Source organism: Pseudophryne corroboree, chromosome 4 (genome assembly GCF_028390025.1).
Source record: "Pseudophryne corroboree isolate aPseCor3 chromosome 4, aPseCor3.hap2, whole genome shotgun sequence".
Classification (NCBI taxonomy): domain Eukaryota; kingdom Metazoa; phylum Chordata; class Amphibia; order Anura; family Myobatrachidae; genus Pseudophryne; species Pseudophryne corroboree.
Window position 1 is genome coordinate 289,823,341 of NC_086447.1, and position 18,835 is coordinate 289,842,175.

An 18,835-nucleotide genomic window follows, 5' to 3' on the forward strand; every position below is an offset into this window, starting at 1 on the left:
CCCATGAACTACATGGCCATACATACACGGACAACCAAATTTGTGCCATTGCACACATATAGCTAACATACTGTATACATAAAATCCACATAAAGCCATGCAATCTCCATAGTCAAGCATTAGCAGTAAAATGGTTTGTACTGAAGAGTTCATTGACTTTCAGTGTAGCACTGCTATAGGATATCACCTATAAATAAATCAAATTGCCAAAATGTCTGTCCTGCTAAAGGTGCCATGGTCACCTGTAAGTGGTGTTACTGTGAAGTGGAGAGGTCTAGGAGCAATAACAACTCGGCCATGAAGCAATGTACCACACAAGCCCAGGGACCTGGACGTCTGAGTGATAAAGTGCATAGCAGGCAAAAATTGTCCATGTTTACTTGCAGTACTTTCTTCCGAGTTCCCTACTGCTTCTGACAGCAACATCAGCACAATATGGTAGCTTCATGGTTTGTGAAAGCATGGAGGAGCAGCCGCTCACATACTCAGATCACTATGCACAATTCCAAACATCAGCTGGAGCAGTTTAAAGCACACCACCATTGGAGCAGTGGAAATGTATATACGCTTCACCATCTGTCAGTCTGATGGATGTGTCTGGGTTTGGTGGATGCCATGAAAACACCTACTAAGAAAAGATTATTTTCCCAAAATTGGCGCATACAGCATATGCAATGAATAAATGGTCTTACTCAAATAAATTCATCAATGAGGTAAATCCAAATCTCTCTCCAAATGGTGGATTTGTTCTTAGTCCACAACCGTATATAAATAAGTGAAAATTTCCCAATGGATTTTCGATTCCAATAAATTCACGAATGAGGTGAGTCCAAATCACTCTCCAAATAGTGGATTTGTTCTTAGTCCACACCATACACAAGTAAGTATCCAAATAGGTTTTCAATCTCAAAAGAAGAGAGAAATAATATAGTGCAACATTGTCTGAACAAATGAACAGAAATGTTTTATTAAATAAGACTCACAATAAAAACATAATCACAAGCATATAACCACTTTCTGTGGATAGGGATCACAATGGTTCATACTCCACTAAGTTACACGTCCCAGATCGTATAGGGCACAGAGGCCGAAAGCCCGGGATTCTTTCACCTCCTCTGGTAATCAGTGGACCCACTGGAACTCTCCCTCGAATATTTCTCACCAGCAGCTTAAAGCTTTTCGGACTCAAGGTCCTTCATCAGAAGCATGGTGAGGGCTACTAAACCTCCTATATTTATATCCCTTCCAATTAGGCTTAATTACAATTAGTTTTCCCGCCTTTCTCGTTACATGACGTCAGCGGAAATTACGTTATCAACATGTCCATCATTTCTTAATTTCCCACGAGAACATTATCTAGTCCGCACTGGTTCCTGCCGTGCTTAGTGGCCGTTCGTGACCGGAAGTATCTACAAAGCATCTCCAGCCGAAGTCCCGTCATCACGGGATTTCATATCTCCGGCGGAAGTGACGTAATTCCGGAAGTCGTTCATGCGTTCCACCTCAAGTGCGGACTGGATTATCGTTACTTGTATTGCAGAGAGGAGTCTCTAGGAATCCAATTCAATATGTTCCGCATTATTGATCATCCATACATAATTTCCATATAGATTCATAAATAGTCCATATAAATGTCCGTATAGAGTCCATAAATAATTCATGTGGATATGTAAAGAGAACACACATAGAAAGAGACATATAAATACATTATAAAAATTAACAACACTTTAAATATATAGAAATAAAAAATGTATATATACATTAGAGGATTTTATTAACCTATATAAAATTATATATACTAGTAAAAAGGACCACCAGAAAAAATGAATTCATAAAAACCATTTCATCTCAAAATCCCCATTTAATCCATTAGGAACCAATGTTTTTAATTTAAAAACCCATCTCATTTCCATTTTAGCCAAATTTGATTCAAGATCTCTGCTTTTCCAATTGGTAGAAACAGTTTGTATACCATTAAAAGATTTAATCTCATTAGGGTTACAGTTATGTTTTTATTTAAAGTGCATAGCAAAAGTGTGGGTCTCCAGACACTTTCTTACATTGTAAACATGCTCAGCTAAACGGGTTTTCAAGTTCCTTATGGTTTTGCCTACATAAAACATACCACATTTACATTCCATCAAATAAATTACATTTTTGGAATTACATGTGATAAAATCACGTATCGGATATTTAATTCCGTTAATTTCGAACTCCTTTATCTTACTAACCCCTTTTACACTACGGCACATTACACATATGCCACATCTATGAAACCCTTGAGTTCTAGTGCCTGTTCTTTTGTTATCCTCTATAGCACTATGTACCAATTTATCCTTTATAGTTCTGGCACGTCTATAAATAAAAAATGGTCTCTCTGGTATTTGGTTCCCTAAAATGGGGTCTTCCCTTAAAATATTCCAATGTCTTTTAAAAACCGATTCAATTTCATTATGTTGAACATTAAAATTACTTAAAAAAGCCCACTGATGGTTATTTTTCTGTTCTACCATGTTTTTCTTCTCCTCCAATAATTTACTTTTTTCAACTATAGTTGCTTTTTCTCGTGCCATCTTTAAAATCTTTTTGTCATAACCTTTATCTTCAAAACGGTACTCCAATTCATCAAACTGTTGAAGACATATCTCATTATCTGTACAGTTCGTCTTTATACGTAGGAACTGTCCATATGGTATCCCGTCTAACCAGTTGTCATGGTGCATACTAGTTCTCTCTATGTATGCATTTGAATCTGCACTTTTTCTAAATGTTTTAGTCTTCAATTTACCGTTCTGATTATAAATCGAAAGGTCTAGAAAATTTATCTCAATAGAAGTAGTGGAGAAGGTAAGTTTGATGTTTACCTCATTGTTATTCAAAGAGTCACAGAACATTTTTTAATTCTTCTTCCGAATTTTTCCATACAAAAAGGACATCATCTATAAATCTATTCCATGTCATCAGGCCCGCCCCCAGCCGGTCATCCTTTCAGATGACAACATCTTCCCAATATGCCATAAAAAGATTGGCATAGCTGGGGGCGAACCTGGTGCCCATGGCTGTCCCAATATTTTGGATATAATAAGTTCCATTAAAATAAAAATAGTTATTTTTTAAAATGAATATAATACCCTTTAGAATGAAACTTTGATCTCCTCAGTGAGGTCTGATTTTTCCAAGAAATAATTTACAGCTTTGAGGCCTATCTCCATATCAATAATAGTGTATAGTGTGGATACATCACCATTCACCAAAAAATAATACGTGCCAGAACTATAAAGGATAAATTGGTACATAGTGCTATAGAGGATAACAAAAGAACAAGCACTAGAACTCAAGGGTTTCATAGATGTGGCATATGTGTAATGTGCCGTAGTGTAAAAGGGGTTAGTAAGATAAAGGAGTTCGAAGTTAACGGAATTAAATATCCGATACGTGATTTTATCACATGTAATTCCAAAGATGTAATTTATTTGATGGAATGTAAATGTGGTATGTTTTATGTAGGCAAAACCATAAGGAACTTGAAAACCCGCTTAGCTGAGCATGTTTACAATGTAAGAAAGGGTCTGGAGACCCAAACTTTTGCTATGCACTTTAAATTAAAACATAACTGTAACCCTAATGAGATTAAATATTTTAATGGTATACAAACTGTTTCTACCAATTGGAAAAGCAGAGATCTTGAATCAAATTTGGCTAAAATGGAAATTAGATGGATTTGAAACATTGGTTCTTAATGGATTAAATGGGGATTTTGAGATGAAATGGTTTTTATGAATTAATTTTTTCTGGTGGTCCTTTTTACTAGTATATGTAATTTTATATAGGTTAATAAAATCCTCTAATGTATATATACATTTTTTATTTCTATATATTTAAATTGTTGTTAATTTTTATAATGTATTTATATGTCTCTTTCTATGTGTGTTCTCTTTACATATCCACATGAATTATTTATGGACTCTATACGGACATTTATATAAACTATTTATGAATCTATATGGAAATTATGTATGGATGATCAATAATGCGGAACATATTGAATTGGATTCCTAGAGACTCCTCTCTGCAATACAAGTAACAATAATCCAGTCCGCACTTGAGGTGGAACACATGAGCGACTTCCGGAATTACGTCACTTCCACCAGAGATACGAAATCCCGTGATGACGGGACTTCGACTGGAGACGCTTTGTAGATACTTCCGGTCACGAACGGCCGCTAAGCACGGCAGGAACCAGTGCGGACTAGATAATGTTCTCGTGGGAAATTAAGAAATGATGGACATGTTGATAACGTAAATTCCACTGACGTCATGTAACGAGAAAGGCGGGAAAACTAATTGTAATTAAGCCTAATTGGAAGGGATATAAATATAGGAGGTTTAGTAGCTCTCACCATGCTTCTGATGAAGGACCTTGAGTCCGAAAAGCTTTAAGCTGCTGGTGAGAAATATTCGAGGGAGAGTTCCAGTGGGTCCACTGATTACCAGAGGAGGTGAAAGAATCCCGGGCTTTCGGCCTCTGTGCCCTATACGATCTGGGACGGGTAACTTAGTGGAATATGAGCCATTGTGATCCCTATCCACAGAAAGTGGTTATATGCTTGTGATTATGTTTTTATTGTGAGTCTTATTTAATAAAACATTTCTGTTCATTTATTCAGACAATGTTGCACTATATTATTTCTCTCTTCTTTTGAGATTGAAAACCTATTTGGATACGTACTGTACTTGTGTATGGTGTGGACTAAGAACAAATCCACTATTTGGAGAGTGATTTGGACTCACTTCATTCGTGAATTTATTGGAATCGAAAATCCATTGGGAAATTTTCACTTATTTATATACGGTTGTGGACTAAGAACAAATCCACCATTTGGAGAGAGATTTGGATTTACCTCATTGATGAATTTATTTGAGTAAGACCATTTATTCATTGCATATGCTGTATGCGCCAATTTTGGGAAAATAATCTTTTCTTTGTACTGTGTTTATTTGTGGTTGGTTGTGAGGTACCACAATTTTCCTAAAGGCAGCTATACAGTGTTCGCGCATTTAAGATTTCCAAATTTTTTTTATATGAAAACACTTACTGCCCGAATGCATACTGCCAACTGTAAAATTTGCTGAAGGAAAATAATGGGCAGGAACTGTTTTTCATGGTTTGGTTGAGGCCCCTTAGTTCTAGTTTGAAATGTTAAGACTACAACATACTGTACAATGAGATGACACTAGATGATTCTGTGTAGCTATGCGGACGGCAGCCGGCGATGAGAAAAGCCTGCTAGCAGCATTTGATGTCAGACACCGGCAAGTGGAGCAGCCAATTCGGCAGTGACACTAAAGGGAAGAGGATCTGTCAGGCCCCCACTTAAATAGGTTTACTTCTGCCACAACTCCTAGTAGTAGTGAAGAGATGGTCAGTTCTATGTAGGTAGGGGTTTAAGGGGCAGCCCTGTATAGGTAGGCAGCTTTTTAAGGGACAGTTTTATTGTGGTTACTCTTATGTATGTTGGCAATTGTCTTGTATCCGTGCACAATAGATTACAGCATCCTAACTCCTCTAAGTGCTACCCTTCATATTCCCCACTTAGCGCTACCCTATTTGTATCTGCCCCTTTCCTATAGGATGTAAGCTCTCATGAGCAGGGCCCTCTTCCCTTGTGCTTTCCATACTCCCACTGAGCCCATGCTCCTCACTTACTGTAGGTGCTACTTATGACTAATGCTCACTATCTTGTCAATATTTGGAAATGCAATTATATGCATATTATCTACTTATTTATTTCTTACCAGTTATTTATATAGCGCACACATATTCTGCAGCGCTTTACAGAGAATATTTGGCTATTCGCAACAGTCCCTGCCCCAGTGGAGCTTACAATCTATATTACCTACCACACGTACACGCACACACATGCACATTAGGGTTCATTTTATTGGGAGCCAATTAACCTACCAGTATATTTTGGGATTGTGGGAGGAAACTGAAGCACCCGGAGGAAACCCACGCAAGTACGGGGAGAATATACAAGTTTCACACAGTTAGGGCCATGGTGGGAACCGAACCCATGACCTCAGTGCTGTGAAACAGTAATGCTAACCATTACACCACCCGTACTGCCCTATCAATCTGTTGTGGCCTGATTTGCATTGTGTAATTATGGGATTATGTATTATCCTTTGTTTCTCCACAATTTGCACTTTCTTCAAATGTGCGTGCATGTCTTTTTTGCAAATGCGCATCTTTTGCCCTAGTGACATGATAGCCACCTAACTGGCATTTATCATTGCTATTTATCATTGCTGTAGTTTGTGAAAAGCTGTGGGTGAAATACAGTGTATGTTTTTTTCAGGGCTGTTCTATTTATGGCTATAAAAAATAAAAGTATGATTCTTGAGTCCTAGAGCTTTGTTCTAAACATAAAATACTAATCATTTTAATGAGAAAATTAGAAGTAAATAATTAGAGTCTATACACAATGAGTGATTCAATCTAAGGTCCCAAACACTACTCACATTCTTAACTGGCATCTGAAATTGATATTATAACTTTGTTTTCACCATACAATGATTGATGAATACATACTAAATGAATAAAATAGATTATAGAAAATGAGGCTAAGGAAATCAACCAAAAGCTAATTCTTTTACTTTCTGAAATTAATTTTAAATGGATCAGCACATCAAATTATTTACAACACTGTTTTTGTGTATAAGAGAATAATAAAAATGAATGTAAAATACTGTGTAGCCAATGTAAGATCAACCAAAAGCAGTGAAAAGCTTAGTAGTATTACTATTTTACAAGGATGACCCATTTTTCGTGGAAAGACAGATAAGACGATCCATGTATTTCAAGATGTAATAGGGTCAGAGTTTTGAAAAAGTGCAAGTTTAGCGCTAAAGTCACACTTTATTAGAACCTGCACAATTTAATAGGATGTGGGAACTCGCAACTCGCATCCAGATGTTGCACACATAAAGCTCAGGCAATGTAATAGGGTGCAACTTGTAGCCTTGCACCTAAAACATAAAAAAAAAAAAAAAAAAAAAAAAAAGCAGACCAGCATCTGGCTGGCGAGTTTGACAGAAGCATGCACAGATCAGAGAGATCTGGAAAATTTAAGAAAGAGTTAAAATGTAAAAAATAAAAAAATTACATGCAGTCCCCCCCTAAAGCATAATTAGCTCCACACTCTTTGAGATGGTCCTGGTTGAAAAAATACAGGGGGGCGGGGAAGGGAATTACTGAGGTCCCCATGTACTGTATATTAACAACCAGCACCAGACTCTTGCAGTGGTCCTGGTCCCAAAAATACTGAGGGGGAGGTTGGGGTCCCCCATATTTTTTTAAACCTGCGCCGGGCTCCACTACCCAGGGAGGTAATACCGCTGCTGCGGGACATGTTTATATTGGTCCTGGCGGCTGTAGCATTGCCCCAGTAACAAGTCAGCCCTGGGCAGGGATTCCAGGGGGAGTGGGGAACCCCCCAATAAAGAGGTCCCCCTCTTCCAGGGCACCCAAGGCCATCATTTTTTTAAACTATTTGTTAACTTTCTCAGACATTTAACTTAAGGTATACAGATAAAATAAGTTAATTTAACAAAGCTATACTGTAACACAACAGGGAGTAACTGTTTAACAAGGGGCTATTGAGCTAAACTGAAGTATATAATTATCTGATTTTTTTTTATTTTTACTCTACATTTATATTAAAAGAAAAAAAAAACCCTGTTGAGACCGTGCACTGGAAAAGAACCTGTGTTTTGTTATGCACTCCAGTGTCTGCAGGAATGTACTGGTGTTTGAACTGTTATGCAAAACAAATGGACTCACAGACAAACTGGGGAATATGACATAACGTACACAGAAGGTGATAGGGTAACAAAATACACACACAGTGAACAGAGAAGCCCAGAGGCTAAGGAACTGGGTATCTCCCTTGTATTAGAACTGCTCAGATGTAAAAAGCAAGATGTTGTGTTTTAATACGTAGAGAACCCGAAATGCTGTTGCTAAGGGCAACAGCAAAACCCTAAAGGGTTACCAACGGGTGTGGCAGTAAACTCCTTGGTCAGAGATGGAATGATAGACACAAGGAGAGCCTCCACAATCCTGATTCTCACTTGCAGTGCACAGGTTTAAGCTTACTGCCACTAAACTGACCCCTGACACCTAGCACAGTGAGACAGGATTAGACAGGCAAGTGTTAGAATACAGCCGCAAACTTGCTAAATTCACAGAGTAATAACAGAACCCCAGCAAGCTAAACGACTGACTCCAGTCTTACTGCTAGGTCTGGATTGGCAGAGTGTAATACCAAATCCCCAGGCCTATTTGCAGTAAGCAACAAACAAATACAAAGCTACACAGTACTGGCTAACTTTCATGAACTGACTAACCAACAGAGATTCAGCAGCATCTGCTTACCCTGAAAAGAGGCCTTATAAAGCAGGTGCTGTCCACGCCCCACTCAGACCTCACAGACTGTGAGCACAAAAACCAGCACCGGATCCCCTGCCGTGCACAGAGCCTATAACCACTGCACAGCAAAAGACCCGAACCGGAGTATCAGCTGCGCTCAGGTTACTCCACTAGCACTTGTCTCCCGGTTGCCATGACGACGTGGCAGCACAGGGCAGGAGACCCTAACAGTACCCCCCCTCTGATGAGGGGTCAAAGAACCCCTACCACCGGGTTTATCGGGGAACTGCGAGAAGAAAGAGCGTATCAGTCTGGGGGCATGAAGATCACAACTGCGCACCCACGACCGCTCCTCCGGGCCATACCCCTTCCAGTGCACCAAAAATGACAGCCGACCCCGAACCACCTTGGAGTCAAGAATCCTTTCAACAACAAACTCCCTCTGGCCACGTATCAGAAGAGGGGAAGGTCTTCCACTGGAAGAAGGATTACTAATCGCCCGTTTTAAAAGGGAACAATGAAATGTTTTATTGATACCCAAAGAACGGGGCAGATCTAACTGAAATGCCACCGGATTGATAACCCTGGTGATCTTATAAGGGCCGATGAACCGGGGCCCTAACTTATGAGATGGCTGTCTCAACTTCAAATTCTTGGTAGACAACCAGACGAAGTCTCCTAATTTGAAGCTGCAGGGTCTTTTCCGCTTATCAAAAACCCTTTTGGTCACTAATGACACAGACACAAGGGCTTTCTTCACTTTCCGCCAAATACCTCTAAGGACCGAAACCACAGAGGAACCACCAGGCGTGGAGTCCAGGGGGTCAAAAGAATTGGCCTTAGGATGATGCCCATACACACAAAGGAAGGGAGAGATCCCTGTAGCAGAGTGAGCCGCGTTGTTATAGGCAAACTCCGCCATGGACAGATGAGCAACCCATTCAGTCTGACACTTGGAGACATAACACCTGAGGAACTGCTCCAAGGACTGGTTCACCCTTTCAGTCTGCCCATTAGACTGCGGATGGTAGCCTGACGACAAGCTGACAGAAATCTGGAGATCGGAACAAAATGCCCTCCAGAATTTGGCCACAAACTGGGATCCGCGGTCAGAGACCACATCAAGTGGCAACCCGTGGAGACGCACAACATGCAGCATAAATAATTCAGACAGGCGTCTGGCTGATGGCAGCCCAACCAGTGGAACGAAGTGCGCCATCTTCGAAAACCTGTCAACGACAACCCAGATGGCTGTCATCCCCGAGGATTTGGGCAAGTCCACCACAAAATCCATTGAAATGTGGGTCCATGGCTTAGATGGGATAGAGAGTGGATGTAATGGGCCAACAGGAACCCCTCTAGGAGTCTTATTTCGGGCACAGATGTCACATGCCCGAACCCACTGATCCACATCCTTAGCCACCGAGGGCCACCACACCGCCCTAGATAGCAACTCCCGAGTTCTGGCAATACCCGGGTGACCTGCCGACTTCTTGGCATGGAATTCCAGGAACACTCGCTGTCTTAACCTAGGAGGCACAAACAAAAGACCTACCGGAAGGTCTGGAGGAGCCTGCTCCTGTGCTCTAAGGACTAATGATAAGAGGTCCTGGGTAATGCCCACTTTAATACATGATGGGGAAACAATGGGCAACGGCTCCTCGGTGGTCTCCTGGATTGGAGCAAAACTCCGCGAGAGCGCATCAGCCTTGATGTTTTTTGACCCAGGGCGATATGTTATCAAAAAATTAAAGCGAGCAAAAAACAAAGCCCATCGTGCCTGCCTGGCATTGAGACGCTTCGCTGACTCTAAATATGCCAGATTCTTATGGTCAGTGAGAATTGAGACCACAAACTTAGCCCCCTCAAGCCAGTGTCTCCACTCCTCGAGTGCATCCTTAATAGCCAACAATTCCCGGTTACCCACGTCATAATTCATCTCGGCAGGCGAAAATTTACGGGAAAAGTAAGCACAGGGATGAAGGCGATTATCAGACACTCCCATCTGAGAAAGCACTGCCCCAATACCCATCTCAGAGGCATCCACCTCCACCACAAAAGGACGCTCTGGATCTGGGTGTCGCAGCACCTTGGCCGAAACAAATGCCCTTTTGAGACGGGCAAAAGCCGCTTTAGCCTCACAAGACCAGTGAGCAACATCCGCCCCTTTCTTAGTGAGTGCCACCAAGGGCGCCACTATAGACGAAAATCCAGCGATAAATCGTCTATAAAAATTCGCAAAGCCCAGGAAACGCTGAAGCGCCTTCAAACTAGTGGGCTGCACCCAATCCAGGACTGCCTGTACCTTGGAACCCTCCATTTGGAAACCTTCTGGGGAGATAATATATCCTAGAAATGCGATTTGCTGAACTTCAAATTCGCACTTCTCCAGCTTCGCCCCAAGCCGGTGGTCTCTGAGTTTCTGGAGGACTAAGCGTACATGCTTCCGATGTTCCTCCAGGGAATGGGAGAAGATTAGGATGTCATCTAAGTATACAACTAAGAATCTATCCAAATATTCCCTGAGCACATCATTCATGAAATCCTGGAAGACTGCCGGGGCATTACAGAGCCCAAAAGGCATCACCAAATATTCATAATGCCCTGAGTGGGTATTAAAGGCAGTCTTCCATTCATCCCCCTCTCTTATTCGGATTAGATTGTACGCACCGCGTAGGTCAATCTTTGAAAAAATGGTGGCAGTACGAAGCTGGTCAAACAAGACCGAAATGAGAGGCAGTGGGTATGAGTTTTTAATCGTGATACGGTTCAATTCCCTGAAGTCGATGCAGGGTCGCAACGAACCGTCCTTTTTACCCACGAAGAAGAACCCCGACCCAACTGGAGACTGTGAAGGTCTGATAAATCCCTTAGCCAAGTTCTCCTGAATGTACTCTGCCATAGCCTGAGTCTCAGGACGTGACAGGGAGTACAACCTGCTCTTGGGAAGCTTAGCATTTGGCAACAAATCAATGGCACAGTCATAGGGGCGATGGGGAGGTAGTACCTCTGCAACTTTTTTGGAGAACACGTCCGCAAAATCTGCATAACACCCTGGCAATCCTGGCAAACTTAGCTGCGAGAGCCTGACTGGAAGGCTCAAGCAACTCCTGAAACAATCAGTACCCCAACTAAGAATCTCCCCAGAGACCCAGTCAAATTGAGGATTGTGGGCCCTTAACCAGGGTAACCCCAACACCAATGGGGCAAAAGTACAGACAGTCACATAAAAGGACAATTTTTCAGAGTGTGTGGCTCCAATAAACAAAGAAATCTGGCTAGTGCAAGAGGTAATTTTACCTTGGGATAATGGTTCCCCGTTTAACCCACAAATCTCAATTTCCGATGCCAGGGGTACTAAGGGAACAGAGTGTTTTAGGGCGAATTGGCGGTCCATAAAAACCCCGTCGGCCCCACTGTCCACAAAGGCCTCAGTCTTGACAGTTTGACCGAGGATCTTCAAGGTCACCGGAATGATAAAAGTCTTCTTGGGAAATTCTGACTTCTGGCCTGACAGGATATTTCCCATCACCCTCAGGCCCTGAAGTTTTCCGGCTTTTCTGGGCATGATACTACCACATGACCTTTATTCCCACAGTACAAACACAACCCCTGCTGTCTCCTCCGCGTCTTCTCACGCGAGGAGAGGCGGGTAGCCCCAATCTGCATAGGCTCCTCAGAAAATTCCTCAGAGTCTGAGGTTCCCTTGGGAAGGAAGGAAATCTCAGTCTCCCTTTCAAGCCTACGCTCTCTCAGCCGTCTATCCACCCGGATGGATAACTGCATGAGCTGATCCAAGCTATCAGGCAAGGGATATTGTACCAGTTGGTCCTTTATCTGGTTAGAAAGACCTCTTCGGTACTGGTGTCTCAGGGCTGGGTCATTCCACTGGGTATCATGGGCCAACCTCCGAAACTCCGTACAGTAAACCTCAACTGGCCTTCGCCCTTGCTTAAGGATCGAAATCTGAGCCTCGGCTGAGGCCGTCTTGTCAGGGTCATCATACAACATGCCCAGTGCCGTAAAAAAAGCATCAACACTTTTAAGCGACGGACAGTCAGGCTGCAACCCATATGCCCAGACCTGTGGGTCTCCTTGTAGCAAGGAAATCACTATGCCCACCCGCTGAATCTCCGACCCAGAAGACTGAGGCCTAAGCCGGAAGTATAGCTTGCAGCTCTCCTTGAAACAAAAGAACTGCGAGCGATCTCCAGAAAAACGATCCGGGAGATTTACTTTCGGCTCCTTAACCCCTGCAGGTGCTGCTGCTGCGGGAGCTCCGCCAGCAGCCTGGGAGGTGTGCATTTTAATGGACAAATCATTAAATTGTCGAGTCAGGACCTGCACCTGATCGACCACCTGTTGCAACGTATTTTGAGGGGTATGCTCCATATTCCCACAAAATTTCAACAGGAGTATTAGGCTGCTGAATATGTTATGCACTCCAGTGTCTGCAGGAATGTACTGGTGTTTGAACTGTTATGCAAAACAAATGGACTCACAGACAAACTGGGGAATATGACATAACGTACACAGAAGGTGATAGGGTAACAAAATACACACACAGTGAACAGAGAAGCCCAGAGGCTAAGGAACTGGGTATCTCCCTTGTATTAGAACTGCTCAGATGTAAAAAGCAAGATGTTGTGTTTTAATACGTAGAGAACCCGAAATGCTGTTGCTAAGGGCAACAGCAAAACCCTAAAGGGTTACCAACGGGTGTGGCAGTAAACTCCTTGGTCAGAGATGGAATGATAGACACAAGGAGAGCCTCCACAATCCTGATTCTCACTTGCAGTGCACAGGTTTAAGCTTACTGCCACTAAACTGACCCCTGACACCTAGCACAGTGAGACAGGATTAGACAGGCAAGTGTTAGAATACAGCCGCAAACTTGCTAAGTTCACAGAGTAATAACAGAACCCCAGCAAGCTAAACGACTGACTCCAGTCTTACTGCTAGGTCTGGATTGGCAGAGTGTAATACCAAATCCCCAGGCCTATTTGCAGTAAGCAACAAACAAATACAAAGCTACACAGTACTGGCTAACTTTCATGAACTGACTAACCAACAGAGATTCAGCAGCATCTGCTTACCCTGAAAAGAGGCCTTATAAAGCAGGTGCTGTCCACGCCCCACTCAGACCTCACAGACTGTGAGCACAAAAACCAGCACCGGATCCCCTGCCGTGCACAGAGCCTATAACCACTGCACAGCAAAAGACCCGAACCGGAGTATCAGCTGCGCTCAGGTTACTCCACTAGCACTTGTCTCCCGGTTGCCATGACGACGTGGCAGCACAGGGCAGGAGACCCTAACATGTTTGTGCTTCTTTTTACTGTCTTTCGGAAATGCCAAAGATGGCAACATGTGTTTAAAGTCCAGGCTTCAAACTAGCACAGAACGGGTGTAGAGGGAACCATGAAAGCATTACATGTAGGAGAAAGGAAGAAGAGAACTGTCTTTTTCTAGCCTTTTTCCAGAGCGAGCAGACCTAACACCATCTAGAGAAGATATGTTTTGCTTTTCTCTTCTATATAAATATCATTCCTGCACAGACCTCATATGGAACCTATGGGGGCTGAATGATATTTACAGATTTCTCCAGCTAAAAAAAGTTGGAGAAAAGATATGTTAGCCTTAAACTAATATACCCACACGTCTGTTATATTGTGTTCAAAGTGAAGGTGATGCATAAAGTGATAACTTCTATTTTTCATTATAAATTTGTGCCACGGGCAAATATTTTTTTTACAACAATGCTACTAGACATCTACTTCTGCTCACTGTAATGAAGATTTTAGTGCTCTCACAATACCTTATCCACTTCTATCATTTTTAAAGCAGGTTCATGCCGCATGTCATTCGTGACCTGTTCCTTTGTGCTGAATAAAGCCACATAATGTTCATGAGCTTCCATTTCTTCGGCTTAAAAGAATAACAACCAGGTAAGCATTAGTGCAAAGTCAATGACATTACCGTTTCATTCAGTCGCTTTAGTAAAGTCAATATTAATGCAGCAGAGACATACTAACCTGTCAAATGATTGCACTCATCCATTTCAGTCTCCGATATGGTGGGAGAATATCTTACTTTATCTAGGTGTTTACTAGGGACTAGATTTACAGGAGTCCTGAAAAAAAAAACAGAAAGCAAGAAGATATAGTTGTGGCTATAAAGATTTATTTAATAAAGACATTTGTTTGGTAACTGCCGTCTGTGACTCTTCTAACCTGTGCACACTAGGAATGAAATTTAAAGTACAATATTATTGCATAAATACATCTTCCCGAATCTTTTCAATACAAAGAGAAAAAATAAGAATTTACTCACCGGTAATTCTATTTCTCGTAGTCCGTAGTGGATGCTGGGAACTCCGTAAGGACCATGGGGAATAGACGGGCTCCGCAGGAGACTGGGCACTCTTAAAAGAAAGATTAGGTACTATATATGGTGTGCACTGGCTCCTCCCTCTATGCCCCTCCTCCAGACCTCAGATAGGGAAACTGTGCCCGGAAGAGCTGACATTACCAGGAAAGGATTTGGAATCCAGGGTAAAGGCCCATACACATTAGACGATGTCGCTCTGTGAGCAACATCGTCTAACGTTTCCCCCTCCCGGGCCGGCCGGTCGGCGGCCGCCTGTATGCACTGAGCGATATGACAGCTCATATCGCTCAGTGACGTCACGCCCCCGCCAGCCCTGCATGAAGGTCGTGGACGACAGTCCACATCCTTCATGCATGCCCTACCGACAGCGACGATCGTTGCTGACCCGCGGGGCCGCGCATTGGTCGTCGCTGGCGGCATACACACTTAACGATAAAATGAGCGACGTCGCTCAAGGAGGGGGAAAATGAGCGACGTCGCTCATTATATCGTTAAGTGTGTATGGACCTTTAGACTCATACCAGCCACACCAATCACACTGTACACCTCGTGATAACCATACCCAGTTAACAGTATGAACAACAACTGAGCCTCAGTAACAGATGGCTCATACAATAACCCTTTAGTTAAGCAATAACTATATACATGTATTGCAGAGAGTCCGCACTTGGGACGGGCGCCCAGCATCCACTACGGACTACGAGAAATAGAATTACCGGTGAGTAAATTCTTATTTTCTCTGACGTCCTAGTGGATGCTGGGAACTCCGTAAGGACCATGGGGATTATACCAAAGCTCCCAAACGGGCGGGAGAGTGCGGATGACTCTGCAGCACCGAATGAGCAAAGGCAAGGTCCTCCTCAGCCAGGGTATCAAACTTGTAGAACTTAGCAAATGTTACCAAGAATAGAAAGAATGTGTAAGTGCGCAACCAACAGCAGCAGGTATGAGGAAGGTCAAATCCTCAAAATGTAAACTGGAGTGAAAGAAAGTGTATACCAGCGCTGGCTGACAAATTAGTAAGAGATGGTTTGCTTTGTATATAAAATTATAAACAATTTATTGACATTACATATAAAAACAATTAAAAAAGGAATATATCCCTATTACCACTAATTGGTAAAGTTCATTCGTCTTATCTGGATAAGCTTGTTTGTGCAGTGTGCCACTTTCTTATATGACCAATAGTCGAATCCTTATGACTAGGACGATCTCCCAAGATATATACACTGTAGTATGCAGATCCTACAGCTCCTGAGGAAGCTGAATTATACTTGTGCCAGTGAAACGCGTTGAGCTTTCCCTACACTGCACAAATAAGCTTATCCAGATAAGACGAATAAACTTTACCAATTAGTGGTAATAGGGATATATTCCTTTTTTAACTTAGCAAATGTGTTTGAACCCGACCAAGTAGCAGCTCGGCAAAGCTGTAAAGCCGATACCCCTCGGGCAGCCGCCCAAGAAGAGCCCACCTTCCTTGTGGAATGGGCTTTTACTGATTTAGGATGCGGCAATCCTGCCGCAGAATGAGCTTGCTGAATCGTGCTACAGATCCAGCGCGCAATAGTTTGCTTTGAAGCAGGAGTACCCAGCTTGTTGGGCGCATGCAGGATAAACAGCGAGTCAGTTTTCCTGACTCCAGCCGTCCTGGCTACATATATTTTCAAAGCCCTGACTACATCTAGTAACTTGGAGTCCTCCAAGTCCCTAGTAGCCGCAGGCACCACAATAGGTTGGTTCAAATGAAACGCTGATACCACCTTAGGGAGAAATTGGGGACGAGTCCTCAATTCTGCCCTGTCCATATGGAAGATCAGATAAGGGCTTTTACACGACAAAGCCGCCAATTCTGACACACGCCTAGCCGAAGCTAAGGCCAATAGCATGACCACTTTCCACGTGAGATATTTTAGCTCCACGGTCTTAAGTGGCTCAAACCAGTGGGATTTCAGGAAATCCAACACAATGTTAAGATCCCAAGGTGCCACTGGAGGCACAAAAGGGGGCTGATTATGCAGCACTCCCTTAACAAACGTCTGAACTTCAGGCAGTGAAGCCAGTTCTTTTTGAAAGAAAATAGATAGGGCCGAAATCTGGACCTTTATGGATCCTAATTTTAGGCCCATAGTCACTCCTGACTGTAGGAAGTGCAGGAATCGACCCAGCTGGAATTCTTCTGTAGGGGCCTTCCTGGCCTCACATCAAGCAACATATTTTCGCCATATACGGTGATAATGTTGTGCTGTCACGTCTTTCCTAGCCTTTATCAGCATAGGAATCACTTCATCCGGAATGCCCTTTTCCGTTAGGATCCGGCGTTCAACCGCCATGCCGTCAAACGCAGCCGCGGTAAGTCTTGGAACAGACAGGGCCCCTGCTGTAACAGGTCCTGTCTGAGAGGCAGAGGCCATGGGTCCTCTGAGATCATTTCTTGTAGTTCTGGGTACCAAGTTCTTCTTGGCCAATCCGGAACGATGAGTATAGTTCTTACTCCTCTCTTTCTTACAATCCTCAGTACCTTGGGTATGAGAGGAAGAGGAGGGAACACATAAACCGACTGGTACACCCACGGTGTCACTAGTGCGTCCACAGCTATCGCCTGAGGGTCTCTTGACCTGGCGCAATATTTTTTTAGCTTTTTGTTGAGATGGGACGCCATCATGTCTACCTGTGGCCTTTCCCAACGATTTACAATCAGCGTGAAGACTTCTGGATGAAGTCCCCACTCTCCCGGGTGGAGGTCGTGCCTGCTGAGGAAGTCTGCTTCCCAGTTGTCCACTCCCGGAATGAACACTGCTGACAGTGCTAGCACGTGATTCTCCGCCCATCGAAGAATCCTTGCGGCTTCTGCCATCGCCATCCTGCTTCTCGTGCCGCCCTGTCGGTTTACATGGGCGACCGCCGTGATGTTGTCTGACTGAATCAGCACCGGTTGGTTTTGAAGCAGGGGTTCTGCTTGACTCAGGGCGTTGTAAATGGCCCTTAGTTCCAGAATATTTATGTGAAGGGAAGTCTCCTGACTTGACCACTGTCCTTGGAAGTTCCTTCCCAGAGTGACTGCCCCCCAACCTCGGAGGTTTGCATCCGTGGTCACCAGGACCCAGTCCTGTATGCTGAATCTGCGGCCCTCGAGAAGATGAGCACTCTGCAGCCACCACAGCAGAGACACACTGGCCCTCGGGGACAGGGTGATCAGCCGATGCATCTGAAGATGCGATCCGGACCACTTGTCTAACAGATCCCACTGAAAGATCCTTGCATGGAACCTGCCGAAGGGAATTGCTTCGTAAGAAGCTACCATCTTTCCCAGGACTCGCGTGCAGTGATGCACCGACACCTGTTTTGGTTTCAGGAGATCCCTGACCAGAGATGACAATTCCTGGGCCTTCTCCACCGGGAGAAACACCTTCTTCTGTTCTGTGTCCAGAATCATGCCCAAGAACAGCAGACGCGTCGCAGGAATCAGCTGCGACTTTGGGATATTCAGAATCCAGCCGTGCTGTTGCAGCACTTCCCGAGATAGTGCTACGTTGACTAACAACTGCTCCTTGGACCTCGCCTTTATAAGGAGATCGTCCAAGTACGGGATAATTATAACTCCCTTCTTCCGAAGGATTATCATCATTTCGGCCATTACCTTGGTAAATACCCTCGGTGCCGTGGACAGACCAAACGGCAACGTCTGGAATTGGTAATGACAGTCCTGTACCACAATCCTGATGTACTCCTGGTGAGGCGGGTAAATGGGGACATGCAGATAAGCGTCCTTGATGTCCAGCGACACCATAAAATCCCCCTCTTCCAGGCTTGCAATAACCGCCCTGAGCGATTCCATTTTGAACTTGAACTTCCTTACATAAGTGTTCAAGGATTTTAAATTTAGAATGGGTCTCACCGAACCGTCTGGTTTCGGTACCACAAACATTGTGGAATAGTAACCCCGTCCCTGTTGAAGGAGGGGAACCTTGATTATCACCTGCTGAAGGTACAGCTTGTGAATAGCCGCCAGCA

The 18,835-nt window shown here is 43.5% G+C and overlaps 1 protein-coding gene across 4 annotated transcripts in view; it reads right to left on the reverse strand.

Annotated features, from left to right (window-relative positions):
• Window positions 1-18,835, reverse strand: part of ZBBX (zinc finger B-box domain containing) — a 437,896-nt gene that overhangs the window by 163,937 nt on the left and 255,124 nt on the right. For all 4 annotated transcript variants that reach the window (XM_063916186.1, XM_063916188.1, XM_063916187.1 and 1 more), the window contains 2 exons: window positions 14,467-14,564; window positions 14,250-14,359 (listed from right to left, as the gene is read on the reverse strand). In XM_063916186.1, the coding sequence (XP_063772256.1) occupies window positions 14,250-14,359; window positions 14,467-14,564 (208 nt within the window). The remainder of the gene's footprint in view (window positions 1-14,249; window positions 14,360-14,466; window positions 14,565-18,835) is intronic.